We start from the raw sequence: 21,275 nt of genomic DNA, 5'->3' as shown, positions 1-21,275 counted from the left end.
TCAAAACCCATCTGAGCAGAGGAGAACCCTCCGTGCCCACACTGAAATAGTCTTATCATAAAGAAAAAGTGTATTGCATGGCTTTACATCAGTTTTTGACTGGTCAATATTTATTTAAAGAAGTTAATGGAATACTCAAAACTGTTTGTTAAAAATATCTGATCATCAAATAAGAAAACTTTACTAACCTAGAATATGTCTAGAATTTTTTTTTTTTTTTTTACAGTACAGTCTTTTAGTTGCACATGTGCAAATTCTTATTTTTATGTTTTGTTTTTAGATGTATTCACATGCACGTACACACACATACATACATACATTACATGCAAAAGTGCCTATTGTCTTCATGTCTCTCCATCCATCCACACATAACTTGACTTCCAGTGAACAGGTTTTCATAAAATTTTATATTTAATTCTTGAAAGATTTGTTGAGCCATCCTAAATTTCATTAAAATCAAGCAAACAGAAATGCAGCAATTATTACTTTTTTTTTTCATCCAATTTGTATAGGGAAAAAAAAATCATTGAATAAACATGGTTTTAATGTAGTTCTTCGTTTTAGACAGTCCACACGTAATTACTCTACTCCCAGGTGATGAATTTTCATGAAATTTTACATTTGGAACTTGCAGAAAGATTTGTTGCCAATCCCAAATTTCATTAAAATCGGATTAATAATTGTTATAATTTTTTTAGTAGCCTCTGCAACTAAGGCCATATTGCTCCGTGTATACTGTCTGTGAATTGTGTGTGATCATGAGGTCGATATTTGCTGGAAGAAAAACTCGAGTTTCCTGGAGAAAAAACCGTGCTACCCTCGCCTGATACCGACTAACTCATCCATGTTGTGGAAAAGGTCCATAAAAATTCTTCCCATCATCGACGGGACTCGAACCTTTTCCGCCCGGTGTAGGGAGGATGGCGATCCTACCAACTGTGCTACCCACGACGGCTCGGATTAATAAAAATCCGACAATCACTATTTAATTTTTTTGTTAATAAATATCAGGTTGGTTATATACCTTAAATTGTAACTGAATTAATGGGTATATTGGGTATATGGTGGATGCTCAGAAACGAAATGTTTTCAGTTCGTATATAAAAATCGTTGCTTTTTGTTCGTTATTTATATAAATCACGAATTAATATTACTGTATTTTCCAACACTTGAAATGTAACCCACTGCGTACATTAACTGACTTGTTCGTAATCAGTTTCTACTCTTAGAAAAAGTCAGTAAGATTCCTTCTGTCTATAAAGAGTGTTATTAGCTTTTTTAACTCCCATAACGTGGTCGAGTTATTTAGTTTCGGGAGAAAACATGGTTTTTACCTCCTAGAAACATGGTTTTAAAGTCCAGCAAAAAGCAAACCGACGAAGAATAAACTCATTATAAATATATTGACCTCAGAGTTACTTCGGTGTTTTTTACAATTTTTAAATTTTTAAAGTACAGGTTAAAGTATATTTTTTAAAGGACACTTCCCAATATTCTTGGTGCTGCTAAGATGCTAAGAAAAGTGAGTGAGTGAGTGATAAAACCTCGGCAGTGCTTTATTTTAATTCTTCATTAGAATACTGTTCGTCCAAAAAAAGAATCGATTGATTTTCTAACTGCAGATGCTTAAAACACTTGCAATTAGGGCAGTATTAACACAGAAGTCCAGCAGCCATTGCATCTACAGAACTGAAAACATTAAATGAGATACATATTTTCCAGTTAAGTATCTCCTCAAAACACTTGCCCTTCGGACGATCATTAAGACTAGCTAGCTGCTTAACTGTCAACTTCAATATCTACTTTTGGAGTACCCCCAATAATCAGGGGGTACATGCTACCTGGGCACGTGCCGGATAGATCCATTCGGAAAGAGGCTCTGTAACTACACCATACAAATATGAGTGATAGCTTCGGCGCAGCTAAAATCATTCGATTCTGAATTTTGCACACTCATCTGTGATGATACTACAAACAATAAAATTTGTTTAAAGATTACTTAGTCGCTAAGAGACTTTGATCGTCAAGATCCAGACAGTACATGTGGTTTTTTTTCTGTGAGGATGTTTTAAAGAGTGATCATTTACAATCCACACTCAAAGAAATAAAAGACACATTCACCGAGTTAACTGCCAACATTTTCCAGAACACAATTCACCTCTTTCGAGAGTGTTTAGCACAGAACAGTGGGCATCTCCAACATCTGTTAATATGCATTGTGAACTTATACAGCAGGTAAACCAAACTGTGTATTGTTCCCATAAGTATAACCGAAGATATATGCAGTTGTTCTGCGACTTTAAAAACATCATGTATAAAGGTATATTCTTTAAATTCCTGAAAACTTCGTAATGTTTTTCTGGACATCTGTTTTAAGAGTTTTATTTACGTGCCCAGTTTTGGATTTTTCATATAGAGTCCAGCATTTTCCAAACTGGGGTCCGTAGACCAGTTCCAGGGGGTCTGCGAAAGGGACCCTCTGGAACTCGTCAAATTATTCGTTCTATGTATAGTAAATTGATGATAAATAAATATTATTATTATATATTTATGTAAAAATAATTATAATTTTACATAAATATGGGAGCACTAATTTAGCAAAAAGCTGTGAATCCTTTGCTAAGGGTGGTTATATTAAACATAAAATAACTTCAGAGGTTTCAACACCACAGGATTTTACAGATGCTACATGTTACAGGATGTTAAAAAAGGTGTTCAAAATGCTGTCCTTGCATCCGCACGCGGCTTTGTAGTCTTCTCTGCATTGAATTGCGAATCCTCTCGGGCATTCCTGGGTCATTTCTGATTTACTGAAAGGCTCCTTCAACCCGACGCTGCAATTCCTCAGCTGTGTTAATGTCAAAAGTGTACACCAAGCTTTTTACATGATACAAAAATCCATAGTATTTAAGTCTGGTGATCTGGGAGGCCACATTACAGGCCCACCTCTACCTATCCACCGTTGACCATACCTTCTAGTTAGATACCGAGTGACAACTCGAGCAAAATGTACCGGTGCATCATCATGCATAAACCACATGTTTTGGCGTTGCTGAAGTGGAACATTATCATCATCAAGGAGGTCTGGAAGAACATTCTGCAGGAACTGAAGGTAGAGCTCTCCTGTTAGCCTGTTTGGCAGAAAGTGTGGTCCAATTAGACGGTCTCCTAGTACTCCTGCCCAGACATTCAACGAGAAACGTTACTGATGTCGTGATTCGTGAATTGCATTAGGATTTTCGTCGGACCAAACCTGACAGTTATGAAACTTAAAAAATACCATCACGAGTAAACCTAGCTTCGTCAGTGAACAAAATGTTGTTTAAAAATTGGGGGTTCAGAACACACTGTTGTTGCATCCACTGGCAGAAGTTCACTCTAGGAGGGTAGTCTGTATTGCTGAGACCTTGTACACGCTGTATATGGTAGGAGTACAGTAATTGGCGATGTAAAATTTGCCACACACTGCTATGACTCGGTACACACTCTTGCAGAGCAACCCTCCTTGTCGAAATTCCTGGATTTTGTTCTATTCTTTCTAACAGACGCGAAGAACTTTAGTGGGCTTTTTTCACTCCGTGGCTGAGTTAGTCGGTCTCAGGCGTAGATAGCAAGGTTTTTTCCCTCAGCAACTGAGGTTTTTTCGTCCAGCAAAACAGGCAAATCGACCAGAGAACACACGCAATTTACAGACACGAATACGGGTTAATGTAATCATTTACGGGTAACCCTAATATAGTAATTTGATATTCTTTCTAACAGTCTGCGTGGGTATCACAGTGGTATCGTCACCGTGCTCCCCACACCGGGTGGAAAAGGCCCGGGTTCGAATCCGTCGATGACGCGAGGAAATTTAGTGGGCTTTTTTCACTCCGTGGCTGAGTTAGTCGGTCTCAGGCGTAGATAGCAAGGTTTTTCCCCTCAGAAACTGAGGTTTTTTCGTCCAGCAAAACAGACAAATCGACCAGAGAACACACGCAATTTACAGACACGAATACAGGTTAATGTAATCATTTACGGGTAACCCTAATATAGTAATAGTAAACATAAAACAGACTGTTGGAATATTCTTTCTAACAGTCGGTGCAGTAGCACAGTGGTATCGTCACCGTCCTCCCCACACCCGGGTGGAAAAGGCCCGGGTTCGAATCCCGTCGATGACGCGAGGAACTTTAGTGGGCTTTTTTCACTCCGTGGCTGAGTTAGTCGGGCGTAGATAGCAAGGCTCTCCCGCCCCCCAGAAACTGGGATGTTTTCGTACCACAAACAGGCAAATCGACCAGAGAACACACGCAATTTAGACAAAATAAATATATGGCTAGATGTAATCATTTACAGGGAACCCGAATATCATAATTTGGTTTTATTCTTTCTAACACCCTTTCCTCAACATCGGGTGTTATGCTTCTGGGCCTACCTGCTCGTACTCCATGTGCGAAACGCCCATGTTCTTTAAGGCGTTGATGTACCCTGATGAATGTGCGCCTTTTGGGCTGCCTTCGGCAGGGAAATGCTTCTTGGTACAAATGTGCAGCCTCGAGTGCACTGCCGTTGGCTTTACCGTACATGAAGTGCATGTCCGCATACTCTTCGTTGCTGTAATCTCTTTCCATGTTGATTATCCTTTGACAAGTACTAGTATGCCTGCTACATCTCAGAGCATTGAGAGAGGGGAAACGGAGAGAATGAGCATAACCTAACCTAAACAAACAAGTCAGTGGTGGATCCCAACTAGAAATGTGCAATATCTCGAAAACGATTCACTTAAGAACCCATGTTTACTAGGCTTTTTTTGCATATTGTAGTCTGTACAGTTCATCTTAAAATTATTGACCATCACTTTTTGAAACACCCTGTATATATATATATATATGTGGCCCGCAAACTTTTTTTTGATTTTTTGGAAGGGTCCGTAGATGTCAGTAGTTTGGGAACCACTGATTATTATAGACTATTCCAGCGGTTCCCAAACTGTGCGCCGCAACGAACTCACAGGGGCGGCACGGGATATTTTAAAATTTCAAGGGAAACACAGCGATACTCGACATCTGTCGGACACCGCCCGAACTACTAGCTCGAAGTAGTTCACAGTTTCAACATTATCACAGTTTCATCATTACTTATTAAGGTTGGACCTAACTACTTAATAAATAAAACTGTTTTGGTATTTATTTTGGCGTAGGGGCACCGTGAAAAAATTACTGAAACAGTAAGGGCTCCGTGAACCGAGAAAGTTTGGGAACTATAGTAGGGGGTGTGGTGATCGTGAGCCAGTGGAAAGGCCTTTGAATTTGGAAATTCATTTTTAACGATGCTAGTACTAAATGCAAATAGTCCATTATTTCAATCATTTTTAAGCATATACAGTTTCGTTAATTTACAATGGTTGGCAAGCTTGGCTGCAGACCAAGCGAAAATGTTATAAATATGTAGAAGAAAATACCACTTCTCTTTTATTTCATTTCTGTTCTGCGATAAAGACAAAACTCTGTGTTAACATGGTCTTAGTTCCCATAATCAGCTCTAACTTAGAGTTTTCCATGAGTTTTCCTGGAATTGCACTGCTTTCAAATAAATAATGTTTCCCCAAAGATAAGTATTTTCTATTTAATTAAAAAGCGTCATCGCCCAGCTGTTTCGCCGTAAATGTTGTCTTTTAGAGAACGAATGGTCATCAGCTATTGTCTAGTGTGCGCGCGTTAAATGTCAAAGAAACCAAGGCTATGAGGCGTTAACGGTATTGTCTGTAATTGCTTGCATTCTTCGGTAGGTTTTCTGTTTATGGACAAAAAAGCGCCCGTTTCCTGGAATAAAAACCGCATAACCCTCTCCTGACATTGACTAACTCAGACACATAAAACACTCAGCCGCAAAAATCTCATAAAAATACCTCGCGTCATGGACTTGATTTGAACTTAGGCTCTTTTCACCCGGTGTGGAGGACAGGATTATAACTTACAACGTGAGGTGGTGCAGGGGTGAGCGAAGACCTATTAGCATTTCTGTTTTATGAACAGCCACCGCTCTTGTCTTGAAAAATTGGATCTTATATTGTAGAAATCGCCTATGAAAAAAATGTGATTAATAAAGATTTTTCGAACTCTTCAAGTGTTTCCATTGATATTTTTTTACATGTAAAAAGAGACCATAGATCAGATATATCTACGATATATATTTTTAAATACGTAAATGTAACCGTAAAATCTATAAATTATGAATTTTGCTTCTTCTATTTTTATGAGACACGAATTCAATTACGTTATGCGCTCATCCTAAAGAGCGCCATGCTGTGGCAACGTTCGGAAATAGAAAGGCGTCCCGTATTGACCGCTATAGTAGGGGGTGTGGTGATCGTGAGCCAGTGGAAAGGCCTTTGAATTTGGAAATTCATTTTTAACGATGCTAGTACTAAATGCAAATAGTCCATTATTTCAATAATTTCTAAGCATATACAGTTTCTTGTGGAAAATCTTTTAGTTAAAAGATGAACCCCATTGAAGACGAATGGTTACTTTAAATTTTGACTTCGGCAGTGAGGCAAGGAGTGTCGTAGCAGAAGCTTCACTGCTAAGCTCATCTCCCTTGTACCGCTGCGATCAATTTAGGCGTGGGAAGGCAAGATGGCGAGCTTTCAAAGAGATCATTGGTCATACGTTTGGCTTCAGTGTTTGCTACTTAGCTTGCTTCTATGCAGAAATGGCACGTTTGCTGATAGAAATAAGTACTGTAAGCATCCATTTCAATTACAATTAAGTCGTTAGCAATTTTTATTATCTTTTAATGTAAACTGTAAGAGTTACATTTCCAATAAGAAAACCTAAGTAATAGGATATTATATTGCAAAATTAAATGCTAAATTACGTTCACTGTGTGCCTATTTTGCTTGAAAAACTTTCGTTTCCTTTCGCTGTAACTATGTTACGCGGTCTCTAAGAAAAAAGACTGAACAAACACTCGCATAATTCTAGGTTGCTAAAGTAATGTAGTTAACTGTAAATTATTAATGTTGATTGTAAATATTGATAAAGCTTCTGAGTAGGCAGGTCTGGAAAGGACTGCATACGCCCATTCATTACCTTACCATTATTTTTTGATATTAAACAAATTAACCTTATTGGCAGCTTTACAAATAATCCTGTTTAGTGAATCTCGTGGTGTATTTGTATAATAGTTCACACTTTTGGATTCAATCATTTATTATCCTTCAGGTCGTATAAATACTGGTACAAAATGATCAAGCATACACGGCTTTAAATATAAATATTAAATTCTTAGATTTAAAGAAAATATTCTGGGCTTTCAGCACCCTGTTAGCAATTCCCACTGGAGGTTTATATGAACAAGGCAAGTCTGGATTCCACATCAAAAGTGGATGTGGGAGAGGGCCATAATGATTATCTGTTAAGTTTATTATCTTTAACTGTTCAATTTAGAAGGATACTTAAATTGTTTTGCATTCAGATAGTTCATTTTATAACTGACTTTCGCATTTTGAAACGATCTGAGAGATAAAAGCGGTGTTTAAATATGAGATTTCTAATTGAAAAGCATGGAAATTGTTTCGTTTATAAGAATATTTTCTTAATTTAAAAGAATTCCCTCTTATTTTTGAAATAATTCGAATTAATCAACTCATAAAATTAAAAAAATAAATAAAAAGTGGGATTTACGTTTGCAGCTGTATAAAATACTAAATAAAATACAAGAAGTTAATTCTCTTTTAAAAGACAGTACAACACCATGCTACTCACAGAGTCAAATGGCTTTTCGGATAGGTAAAAGTGTTGTTTTAAAAAGAATTAAAATAATAGGAATAATCATCGAGCTCGCATAGCTCAAGGTACTATTGTTGAATATTTGAATTATGGTTTCCTGAATTATCTGTATGATCGTTCTGAGTTATGAATCTGGATTTAATAACATTTGCTAATGCACACTAATACTACTCAGCCTGTTATAAAATCTTGACTTGCGATGATTCTTAATTTCCATTACAACAAACTCAGTATCCTTAGATCTTTCGATACGTTTCTGGTTTAAATTTCCATTATAATGCTTAAATATTTTTATTCGCTTTCAATTAAAGCAGACAACTCTTTTTCAGTAAGCGAACCAGATACTGATTGAATAACACAAAAATTAAGACAATATATTATTAATCATTGTGTAAGTTAATTATAAAGCAAATAATCGAAAGCATATGTATTTCCAGACCACATTTCAACTCTTTGTTTGTACGACCGATACCATCCCCTTTACAAGAAGATTGATGGGGCAGTGTTGAGTTCAGAGGGAGAGGATAATATGGAATGTGCCATTACTTTTCAAACCGACTCCATCCTTCAGAGGTTCATGTTACGTTTTGAACATTTGGCACTCGATTGTAATGACCATTTGTATATCTTTGATGGAGCACATGCCTTTGGGAACTACAAGGTAAATAATGATGGATTTTGATTCAATTTCTATTGTCAAGGGTGTTTTTATAAAATTATAATAATAAAAAAATATCGAGAAGATGACACTGTAAACTTTACGATCTGTATTATTTTTGAAGTATATATTTAATAATTAAAATTTAATGTAACAATTAAATATAAATTAAAGTAATAAATAAATTTAATAATTAAATTTAATTTAAAGTACATTTTTAATAATTTAAATAATCGAAATATATTTCTAAATAAAACAGGTGATTATAGTTAATGAAAAGAAGTAAAAGAAGGAATGGAATTTTATTAACTACTATAATAAATTACCTTTTAGCAAATTTTATGGACAAATAAATTCTTAACTGAGGACTTGTGTAATCTAATTATCATTCTTTATATGAATTTTAATTAAGTGTAAAATTTTAATTACACTTAATTAAAATTTTAATGAATTTTAATTAAGTGTAAAATACTTTGTTTGCACAAAAATAAAAAAAAATAATCAAACAATTTATAATCGGTTAATAAAATCTATTATTTAATCGCTGGTATATACAATCTTATGAAATTGAGAGAGGAATAATTGAACTGAAGGTTGGAGCATTATATGTCAATTGATTTAAATGAATAAATATATTTACAGTGAATGAGGTGCTTAATACAGAAAACGCACAATTATAATTTAGACAGAAGTGACAGATATATAGTTACTGAAGGGCAACTCTAATACAAATTTATGCAAATCGAAAATATCTTGTAAACAATGGCTAAGTTCTATTCGTTTTTATAACCCACATTACAGAAGAGTTGTGATGGAAAGCTACATTTACAGGGTACAAACTTTGCTGTGAATAATATTTGATTTTGTCTTTCAGTAACTGAAATAATTTTAAACTGATTTTTGGATTATAAACAAGGTTTCTTTATAATATTTCATTGGATTATAAACAAGATTTCCTTGGAGTTTATGGAAAAAATGCTAAATTACTACTACATCATTATAATCAAATTTTTAATCCTAAAGGATTAATAGCGTCAAGTAGTGAACAGCATAAATTGTATTAACAAATTAATTATTCATTGAAAAGAAGCGCACTAAATTTTAGCTTCCATTAGTTTATCTACACTGATATGTATATAATTTTTATTTTATATAACATCTGACCTTCAATTTTGATTACTTCGGCCCGGTAGACGCTCGTGATGGCCAAACATGAACCAACCGCTGCTTTTCTCTTTCTTTTTCTTTTTTTTTTTTTTTTTTTTTTTTTGGTTGTGTATTGTATGACAGCAAGATATAATGCCATGCTACCTTGTAAGTATGTCCTAGCTTAAGTATATTTTTCCACACCTTGTGGAAAAGGGCTTGGTTCATATCCCGTTTCGATGGAAAAATGTTTTTAATATATATTCTGAGCAGTCGCCAAGGTTGCAGTGTCGGGTGAGGATGGGATGTTTTCTCAAGGAAATTATTTTTTTTTTAATCCCGCAAACACCAGAATACACACAATATACTAGTGCTTCATGGCCTTAGTCCCCTCGGTGATTATTATAAAAAAAAAACACAATTGAATATTTTTGTTGCTATCGTTATAATTACTATTAATGAACATAAGCCGACCGGGCTAGCCGAGTGGGTAAAGTACCTGCCCGGCAACCCAAACGTCGCGGGTTCGATTCCCGCCTCGGGCTTGGATCAAAGTACTGCAAAAACCTTGGGAGGTGCAATATGGCCACAGAAGCCGATGCGCCAACAACTACCAAATAAAAAAAAAATGAACATAATTAATAGTGTGACTAAGGAAAAAAAATCAGTTTTATAGGAACACTTTTAATAACAACAGTATTTCACAATGGAACTCAAACTATTAATAGGAATGTTGTTAAAGCTATTTTAGACCCTACTACTGGTGGTAATAGTTTCATATTGAAAATAAATCCGTTGAGACACACACGTCTCTCTTGCTGATGTGTTTGTCGTCGTACTTTTTCCAGTGTTGTAAACGTGATACAGGCTTGAGAACATAAAGGCAATCTATTATAAACTTTAAATTTAACAGTAAACAGGCAAGATAACAGCTAGCCCAACAGATAGCTTTGAAACAAATAATACAGAAAATAATGCAAAAAACGAGTGCTAACCATAATTTTCGCTTCAGTTGTGGTGTTTTTATTTATTTTATCCATGTGCAAAAGAAAGCTTATGCTAATAAGGAGAAAGGAGGTAAGGATAAGTATAGTAATAGTACCTCAATTTCACTCGAATTACTCTAATAGATCTTGAGGTATAAAATTATGGTTCGAAAGTAAAAAGTGAAATATAAAAAATATATATATATATATATATATATATATATGGGAAGATAAAATAAAATAAAACTCATATATATTACTCTAACTAGACGCCGTTGCATATAAATCATGTATTGTATGATTTGATATTGTATTTATATATCCCAAATTAAATTAGAGAAGCCTTATTACATTCAGTCTTTTTTTCCACTGCTGCGACAAATTCGTATAAAATTGGCACTGCAGTCGTATGGGGAAAATGTTGTTCATCACTGTCATTGGAGCATCTAGGGACATCGCCAAGTAGAGAGATTGCAGCTCTGTTTCCACATTAAGGGTAGTTATCATTGTATACGAACACGAACGCTACCACAGAGCCACGGTCGACTCTCGTTGCGTCCTTACGGCAGGGTAAATTGTCTGCATATTTATATATGCATGTTGCCAGTAGCTTAAAGAAAAAAAAAGTGGGTTCCTATTCCCTCCCTTCTCAAAACTGCTGAAAAGTAACTCTTAAAGAGCGATTTAAAAAAATCTATTAAATTTTTTAAAAAAATTATCATAATTTAAAAAAAATCAAATCTACATCATTATCTTTAAGCGGAACGTGTTATAAGGAAGAAGGGGACGAAGGAAGTGGCTCACTCAAGCTATAAATGCTAATAAAAAATAATGATACAAAAACAGGCATCATTGTACTGTATCAAATAATTGAACATATATGTATCGTATAGCAAACAAACCGAAAGGCCTACAAAACTCAACGAATTATAGCATCTTATTGCAATGTTGTCGTTTGAGTGCTTCTTTATCATTACCCCATTTCTCAGTAGGGTTATATACAAAGAAGTGCAAATAATAGGCCTTATACTAACTCATAACTGCATACGAAGGATAGAATAACGTTAGTTAGTTTCTATTAGCATTAGATTGATTGGGGAAAGGTGCAACACTTAAGGGAGTGCCTGATTTGGCTCATTTGCCTTTGGAAGTAAAGAAGTTCTCATGCCATAATAAAATGAATTTCCGTTTTTTCATGAATAAATATAGTGAATGTTTTATCTGATACGGAGTCAGATTAATTTTTTTTAAACGTCAGGTATATGGGGAAGATGCTACAACAGAAGGATACGATGCCTATTAATTATATAATATATGATAAAAATTTATGTAATTTGAAAAAATCAACAAAACGCATGCTCCAAATGGGTAAAAACGTTTACTTTGTGTTGAATTAAGAAATAATAAAATATTTTTGATTAAAAATAATCTAATCAAATCAAATATAAGAAATAATGTTCGATCACAAAATTAAAAAACAAAAGTTAAATTTTTTTAAAAAATTAAAAAGTTCTGTATGGGCCTAATTTGAAAGTTCTGTTTAAAACCTTTTAAAAAGTTCTAATTAATTAAAAAAGTTCTATTTGGTTCTGTATGGGCCTAATTTGAATATTTAAGGATTCAAGTTACAGGTTAACCTTCTCAATCATAAGATCTAGAGTATTTTGCACATTTTTATTTAGTAAAGCTGCAGTCCTACTTATGGAACCATTTCCGACACTTTCTGAATATTACCTAGCCACACGTTGGACCATTCTTCGAGTAATAATAACCCTTTATCAAACCATAATAATTAATTGAGTCGTCATTTCAACTAGATGAATCACTATTTTGCATTGTCGTATGAACTTGTATTACTCTGGATTATTTTCTTTGAGCAATCTATTTGGGCATTTTTCCTTCGTGTAGTTTGTTTATAGATTGAATGGTGTTTTAAAATAACCGAAACCGATACCTTGCTACTTGTATTGTATTAGGATAAATAATGCGGTGTTTTTCAGAGAGGTAGAGATCATAATAAAACAGGCCTACGTGCTCTGGATTCATAATGCGAAAATTTTATTTTTATTTTGTTACACAGAGCATTAAAAACTACGATAAATGAATTAGCTTTCGGCTGGGTGGCAGCCTTCATCAGATTAAAATACTTTGAATACTTTGATTCAAAGTATTTTAATCTGATGAAGGCTGCCACCCAGCCGAAAGCTAATTCATTTATCGTAGTTTTTAATGCTCTGTGTAACAAAATAAAAATAAATTTTCGCAGGTAGAGATCAATCATCGCAATGCCCTACACGTTACTGGAAAGACAAATTTTTCCAAACGGAAAAAAAACCAAGGACGTACAAGAGTGGAAGATTCGGGAGGAAGAAGTACAACAGCCGATCAGGAACTCCAACAACTGGCGAACCCCAGGAATAGATAACGTCCACAACTACTGGTACAAAAAGCTCACTTGCACACACACACACACACACAAGCACCTAGCAGAGCAGTTCACCCGAATGATAAAGCAACCAGAGACAATCGCAAAGTTTCTCATTCAAGGAATCGCATATTTGAAGGAGAAATACCAAGATACAAGAAACCGACGAAATACAGGCCAGTCACCTGTCTCCCAGCAATGTACAAGATTCTGACCGGTTACATAACCAAGAAGATATCAGACCACTTGGAGAGCCAGAACATAACGGCCGAACAGCAGAAAGGATGCAAGCGGATGAACAAAGGATGCAAGGGGCAATTAATCATAAATGCCGCAGCCATAGAGCAAGCCTACAAGAAGCGCCGCAACCTGTACACGGGCTACTTCGATTACCGTAAGTCGTTCGACTTTGTTCCTCATAGCTGGATAACAGAGAAGCTGAAGATTTACAAAGTCAATCTGACATTGGCAAAGTTCCTAAGCGAAATGGAGTACCACTATCAAAGTCGAGAAGACCGATCCCTATCAGGAGAGGAATCTTTCAGGGAGATGCCTTGAGCCCCCTGTTGTTCTGTCTAACGCTCAATCTGCTATCCACCATGCTCAACAACAGCAAGTATGGATTTAATGTGGATTCCAGAAAAACACAGCAGCACTCTACCAGGTCATAAGGAAGATAGATAAGAAGAATTCAGCAATGATATTAGGATGGAATTTGGTCTAGGCAAATGCAAGACCACGGATTGCTTCAGGAAAAATTAGTGGACCGAAACTACCAGCTGCAGACTGGTAAAGAGATCGGAGCCCTGACAGGAGGAGAGACCTACAAATACTTGGAAATGATGCAAGCTCAGCAATTAGACCACACGGAAATCAAGGCCTGCCTTACCGAAAAATACCATCAACGAATCAGAAGTCTGCTCAAAGCAAAGCTGAACGGAGGGAGCACAGTTAAAACCATAAACACCTATGCAGTCCCAGCTAACATACTCCTTCGAGATCACAGATTGGACTAACACCAAGCTGGAGGATATCATGAGAAAGACAAGGACAATGATGACCAAGAGCCGCCAACACCATCCGAGGTCAGCCGTGGAGAGACTGAGAATAGCTCGGAAAGTGGGAGGAAGGGGCCTGATAGCTTCATCAAGCAATAGGAAACAGCGATAGCTAACCTGGAGGATTACGTCTAGAAAAACACAGCAGCACTCTACCAGGCCATAAGGAAGGTAGACAAGCGGCATACCCGACTCAACCTAAGCAAGGAGTCCCCTCCCGCCCAGACCGCACAAACGAAGCTAGAGAGATGGGCAAAGAAGACACCCCATGGTAGACACTACAATGACTTCCATCAAGATCACATAGATAAAATGGCTTCCAATGCATGGCTCACATAGATAAAATGGCTTTCAATGCATGGCTCACATAGATAAAATGGCTTTCAATGCATGGCTCACATAGAGACACTTACCCGCAATTTGCACTGAGACCGCGCCACGGGACGTGCCCAATGCAGACAACCTCCAGAAACCCCACGAGGAAAAGATCAGGAAGTACACGAACCTAAGACAGGAGATCAAAGAGATGTGGCATATGCAAGTAACGACCATCCCGATCATTGTGTCAACCACCGATAGGGTACCAAAGACCCTACATAACAGCCTAGCAGCAATAGGTCTCCCAAATAACACATACAAGGAACTCCAGAAAGTCGCAATCCTGAACACCTTTAGGACAGTCACAAAGCTTCGACTAACAGTAACACCACACATAACGACCAACCTGTGTACTTGGTAGCACTACTCGTCACGGGGCGGAACCCCCAGTCAGGGAGAAATAATATAAGAGCAACAATAATAATAACTAGGGGGCTCCGACCTCTGCTCGCTTTGCTCGCCAACCCCCGCGCACGTCATACCTCTACGTAATATGTAGAGGTATGACGGAGTAAATCAAATCTTTTCTACGTAAAAGACACAACTGTCGAAACGCACTGATCGATAACTAATCAGGAAATGACCTATGTAATTATTTACCTATGCATTTGTAGTGCGCGGAATTCTCAAGGTCGAATAAATTTCACTATGTAATTATTTACCTGCGTTTACATAGGCCACTTAGGAAAAGGCCTGGTAAAAATTCAGATCTTGGGTTCGATTAAAAGTCAGGAAGAAGGCAGCGATTGGCAGGTGCCACTCACTGATTAGCGCCGCCCCCTTTCCTCCTAGGTTGATATGCCTAGAGTTGATATGCCTGTTATCCCCCCCCCCCACTTGCCACTGTTTTAAAATCGGGAACGCGTTTTCCGATTTTAAAACAGCGGGATAGAGAGGGATAAACATCCTACTTAAGCTAAGCACCCTCCCTCCTCGACGACACAAAACAATAAGAAACAAAACGCATTCACAATAATCATCCAATCACAGAACTCGAATGTACAATCATTCCATTCTACGACCACGCCCACTGCGCAGAGACAGGTGGTACCCAAGAAATACATTTTACCCAAAGGCCTTTTGCTTCGGGTTCCATAATGCATGAGGAATATTGTTGCATCCGAAAGAACAGGACTAAAATATTTAACTGAAATATTTACAAAATTCTAAACTATTTACAAATATACAATATTCATTAATATACAAAAAATGGTACAATGGAACATCAAATGTTAGGCAGTAAAGCACCTGCACGAGGTTGGTGAACGTTATGGAGGCAGTTGTCAATAATTAATTGCATTTAAACTAAATATTTGCATTAAAACAGTAATATGGCAAAGAGCACTTACTCGTATTTACTAAGACCTAAAAATTATATTGGCTGCAAAATTTACTGTACTTGATGAAATTTCACCTTTAACGGGGTTTAAATTTGCTGAAAATTAAAACATAAAAATTGGGCAGATAATAAACAGTTATATTCTCCATCAGAATGTTGGGATTATTGCTATTTCCTTCGGCTCTCTTGGGGGTAGCGCAGTTGGTATAATCACTGTCTTCCCAACACCAGCTGGAAAAAACCCGAGTCGAATCCCATCAATTACCTGAGGAATTTTTATGTTTTTTTCACTACACGACTGAATTAGTTGGGCTCAGATGAGGGTAGCATAGTTTCCCCACCTGGAAACTCGGGTTTTTCTTCCAGAAACGAACAAACTACTGAAAAATTTTTTTGGTCATGGCAGGTTTTTTCCCTCCCTGTACTTGGGCAAACAGGAGAGGGAGTATATAAGAGTACTGCTAAATTATGTGTAACTGACAGCGGGGTTGCCGTTGGTTGGCTGGGACCGCTTTAAGTAATAAATATCAATGAACACACAATTTAAAGACAATATATAGGATGCAATATGGCCTAAATTGCCGATGTACCTAAAATCCTACAACAACAGCTACCTCCTTATTTATGGAATTGGAATTACACACATTGTAGCATCTTTCCCATTTACACAACGCAGGAAATGATTTTAAAATTTTATTTCATTTCTCTGGCTCTATAACAAGTAAAGGAGCATTTGTGTTTTGCTCCAACGTGAAGCTTGCAGCAAAAATGCTAGGTCTGGTAGGACATTTTTTCATGTTATTTTTGTATATCTACTGCTGCCGGTTGTTGCTTATAAGGTTTTAGGCACATTAGCAACTTAGGTAATATTGCACCGTATGTAATATGTCTATAAATTGTGTGTGTTCATTGGTCGATTTGCTGTTTATTGTCGAAAGGTTTTATCTCCCGAGTTTCCAGGAGATAAAACCATGCTACGTTCTCCTGAGATCGACTAACTCAGCCACGTTATGAAAATACCCATAAAATGCCTCGCGTCATTGACGGGATTCGAACTTAGGTCTTTTCCACCAGGTGTGGGAAGGACAGTGATTATAACCACTGTGCTACCTACGAGGGCTACTGCTGCCGGGAAGGGTTGCATGATATATAGTCTCCAGGAAACTGGAGTTTCATCTCAAAAATAGGCAAAATCACCATTGAATAAGCATTCACAAACACGATACATTAACACTTCGTCGCCTGAGCTGCTTCGTTCCAATCAGTTGCAAAAATACAAAATCCGGGCCTAATCGCGAGATTCCCGACTGTTCCCTCCGATGTGCTCGTTAAGAGTCATACCAAACCAACTTTTCGGTTTATACTCGTGGACGACCACACGGTTAAAGGAGTTCACAAAACATAGAAAGTACAAAACGTCACCATATTTAGTAATCACGCGAGCCTGAACCGCAGTTACTCAAACACGTGTCCATTGGCACTTGACCGCTCGGCTACGGCGTACGTATATAATCCAAAGATAATAGCTAATAAAACCATAATTATACATGGAAAAAAGTGGTTAAGTATCCTGCCTTTTTACATTAAAAATGTGTATTCTTGCTTTTAAAATGTGTCGTCTTACATTTAAAAAGGTGTCCTACATCATTTTTAATTCGTGTCAAATATCGTGTTAAATTAGTCTCTCACTTGACAATAAATGTTAGAAAAAGTTATATTGACCTGTGCTACTCGTCATAAACATGTTTCATTCTATACAGAGTGTGAGAAAAGAGATCTACTCTCACAAAGATCACCAATAACATGTCTACAGCCTCTAACCTTGAAAACCCTTCAGGCCTGGGAACAAGGCTCTGTTCTTCATGCTGTCTTCCTGGACCTGAAAGCTGCCTTTGACTCAGTACAGATTAGTCCTCTCATGTGCCTCCTGGAGAAGTACTACGGTTTCACAGGTAATGTCGCTAAGCTCCTCAGAAGTCTACTCACCAAGAGATTGCTCACCTTTCAGCAAGGGAATCGCTTCATCACCAAGTAGGTGGAAGTCCGCATACCCCAAGGCGGATGTTTGTCGGGAGTGCTATTTTCGACGATATTTCTACCGCTAATGAATGAGATACCTGCATTTATGGCCTATGACGACAATATCGTATGCTATTTTTCAAGCCCTGCTAAAACCTCCTCAGACCCGGCAAAGAATCTATCGAAGTCTGTTACCCTCAACAAATATCTGTCCTCCTGTAAATACGCCGCCTTTTTTTTTTCGGCTAAAACTAAACCCGGAGAAAAAAAAAAGCCAAATGATGGTATTAGGGTCCCCCCCGTAAATGATTACATCTACCCATATATTTATTTTGTCTGTAAATTGCGTGTTCTCTGGTCGATTTGCCTGTTTGCTGGACGAAAAAACCCCAGTTTCTTGGGGGAGGACCTTGCTATCTACGCCTGAGACCGACTAACTCAGCCACGGAGTGACGGAAAAATCAAAGTATATCATCTTCTCACCGAGAGCACAAGCAGACCTCAATCCAGCGTTCTCTCTGGAGCCCTCAATTGTGGGGAATCTTGTCGCCGTTCATTCAGTTAAGTTCTTAGGGGTCAGGAAACAGTCAGGAAATTTTTCTTTTACTACTTCAGTTCAAGCAACGGTTACGGTATTGAAGCCCGCAACTTTTTTTTTTTTTTTTTTTTTTTTCAGCCTGAAGACGCTTTGGAGTCTAGAATTCTAGGTCCTCGTGTGGGCCAACAATTGGGCTCACCTTCCCTATATGACATCAAGATCACAGTTCTGTAAAAATCTATTCTACACCCCAGCCCAGCACTTGGCATATGCGCGGAAGCTCACATGGCACTCAATCTATGCTCCGTAGTTTACGATTTCATCAACATCTGGGAATTCGTGGGCTGGAAAATTCCGGGTACAGTTCTCAGAAACCCTCCAGTGCTCTGCTCAAATCTGCAGAAGCGCTCGACCTTCAAGCAACACTCTCCCAACAGGATCATTGGCGCACTGAGCTCCGCCGACATTGATTATGATCTGTGGTCTAGTTTTTCGGCCTACAGGGAAAAAAAGAGAAAATCCATATTCACTTGCCGTCACCATTCCTGTAACTGTCATTAAAACAAAAACTGATTCCTAGTGAAAGATGTCCAGACTGGCTCAATCGGTCTATCAGGTTATACCCAGATCGTACTCTACGGTACGGCCCTATATCATCAATATCTCAGAAGATCCAGTTCAAATGCAATTATTGATAACTCAAAGCTATTTAGGTTAATCTTATGCTACAGAAAGCGATATATTCGCTGTTATTTATGTATTCTATGGATGTTAACATGTATTATATTCTTGTTCCTATTATGTGGATGTTGTATGTATTCTATGGATGTTCTATGCATTCTATCCAGTTTTTCTCTGTTTTTGCAGTTTGTATGGAAGTAAATATAATGTCTCCAATTAGACTGTTAGATTCCTCTGGATTCCTGTAACGGGAATCATATCATTGAAAAATTTTTTGAATAAATAATTTTATTATTATTATTATCTAGAGAATAAATTTAAAATTAATAACTGTAGGAAATTACATTCCAAATGTTTAATCCGAAACGCCCACCGCATTCTAACCCTATTTTATTTGTTAGTACAATTGTAAGATATTTTAATATATTTTCAGCGATATTTATTGAAAATATTTGGAGTCCCCTTAAGATAAGGGGCCCCTATCGCGATGTAGAAAATTCGAGGCCTTTTGCAACGCCATTGCATTTTGTGCATTCGAATCCCTGTTTTGCTATGAAAAATGCACGCCTCATTGTTCACTGAAAAGCTGTGTGGGTGTGTAGATACCCACACTCAGCTCTCAGAATGGCTATTCTAGAACATAGCCCACACACAATTTACAGACACAATATACAGTGATGAACAAACGATGTGATTGCTTATGTCTCATGACCTTATTTGCTTCAATGTATTATTAGTTATAAATTTATAACTCTTATTAGTTATAAATGTATTAGAAACATTTATAACTAAGAGATGTGAGCTCACTCTAAAATTTTTTAAAAATCTAGTTTCGTATTAAATCCATTGATTATTAAAACTGTGCAATAGGGCATTTTGCTTTTTCATCAAATTATCGATGAATGAAAAAAAAAAGTGAACACCCTACTCAATCAGATGCTTCATCATTTATTGTACAGAAATCGCCACTACTAGGGCGTGACCAGGAGTTATTACATTTTTATATTGACCAGCCTGGAATTTACATAATTTTGAAAACCATTTTGTATTCTTAAAAGGCACGAGTTTTAAACTTTTTTTCGTATTAAACTATGTTAATGTGAATATAATGTATATATCAGTGCCAAGAATATTTGGGAAACCTCGTTAATCATGAATATCAAAGCATGGACTTTCATTTTGTAGTACCGTGAGAAATATAATTATCACATTGGCAAAGTTAATTACAGAGGAATTGGATATCAATCATAATTTTTTTCCAGTGATTCAAGAAGAATAAGAAAAGGGAGGAAAGTGTATTATGTTTCGAAACAATCTCACTGGTATTAAATCTTTGGAAAACATGTTTATTGCAATTAAACTTGTAAACACCTTGCATATAGACCGGAAGAAAAATTACAGAGGATATGACCCACAAGAACAAAATCCTCAGGATGATTCATGATACAATTCCATCCCTTCTCTTCAACAAACTGTTGGTCTGGAAAAACACACAGCTTACGTAAGCAGTCCATACCACGAATTATGGGTGAAAGGTATATGGAATGTGAGAGAGAGAGAGAGAGAGAAAGGCAGTAGTTGACGAGACCTTCAACCGCCTATAGAGTTTCTGTCCAATGTAGATCCCGATGTTAGCGAACAAACAGCGAAATCTATGATGTCAGTAGCAATTATTGTTCAGCAATTTGCATGTGTGATTATATTTGCCTTAGATGGGAAGGATGATCGTAATTTTGAAAATAACGGGGTTTCTTTTATACTAGTTTTAATTTCACTGTATTGTTTTGTAGAATTTTCGAATATATCTAATTACTTATGCCTTCCCTATCTGTTCCCTATTGTTAGGAGAGACTGTACAGTTTCGAGTATACAATCAATAAATAGATCTTAAAACAATGATAATATTTAGATCTGGAATTGCACAATAAATCATGCGAACAGCCTTTCATTACATCAGAGTATTGGGATTTTCAGTTTTTAGAAGTCAAATTAGTTCTTCTGTAGCCTTTCAGCGTCTTGGGCGCATTTAGTGTTGCTGCAGTTCATTTATTTTGTTTAAAAATAACGTCTCAGAATTTAATACGAGTATTAAAAAACGTAGTAAACAATATCAATTTTCATCACTTCGAAAGAAAGCAAACATTCTTGATAGCAGTGGTGTATCCAGGATTCAGTGAACCCATGGGCAAGAGTTGAACATGAGAGAGCGTCCTCTGCCCCTTATACCTCATGGACTGTACTTATACGCATAGGCTCGAGTTCACTGAACACT

General features: G+C 36.9%; 1 protein-coding gene across 4 annotated transcripts in view; it reads left to right on the top strand.

The window, feature by feature from the left end:
* Nucleotides 1-6,353: 6,353 nt before the first annotated feature.
* LOC150082798 (uncharacterized) overlaps nucleotides 6,354-21,275 on the top strand; it is a 50,784-nt gene continuing 35,862 nt past the window's right edge. For all 4 annotated transcript variants that reach the window (XM_090376824.1, XM_090376825.1, XM_090376823.1 and 1 more), the window contains exons 1-2: nucleotides 6,354-6,726; nucleotides 8,213-8,436. In XM_090376824.1, coding sequence (XP_090232950.1) covers nucleotides 6,621-6,726; nucleotides 8,213-8,436 — 330 coding nt within the window. In that variant the 5' untranslated portion in view covers nucleotides 6,354-6,620. The remainder of the gene's footprint in view (nucleotides 6,727-8,212; nucleotides 8,437-21,275) is intronic.

The sequence above is a fragment of the Mastigoproctus giganteus genome, chromosome 7 (genome assembly GCF_048544385.1).
Source record: "Mastigoproctus giganteus isolate SK-2022 chromosome 7, ASM4854438v1, whole genome shotgun sequence".
NCBI lineage: Eukaryota > Metazoa > Arthropoda > Arachnida > Uropygi > Thelyphonidae > Mastigoproctus > Mastigoproctus giganteus.
The sequence above is the reverse complement of the archived record's forward strand: the minus strand, read 5'-3'. Positions and strand labels throughout refer to the sequence as shown.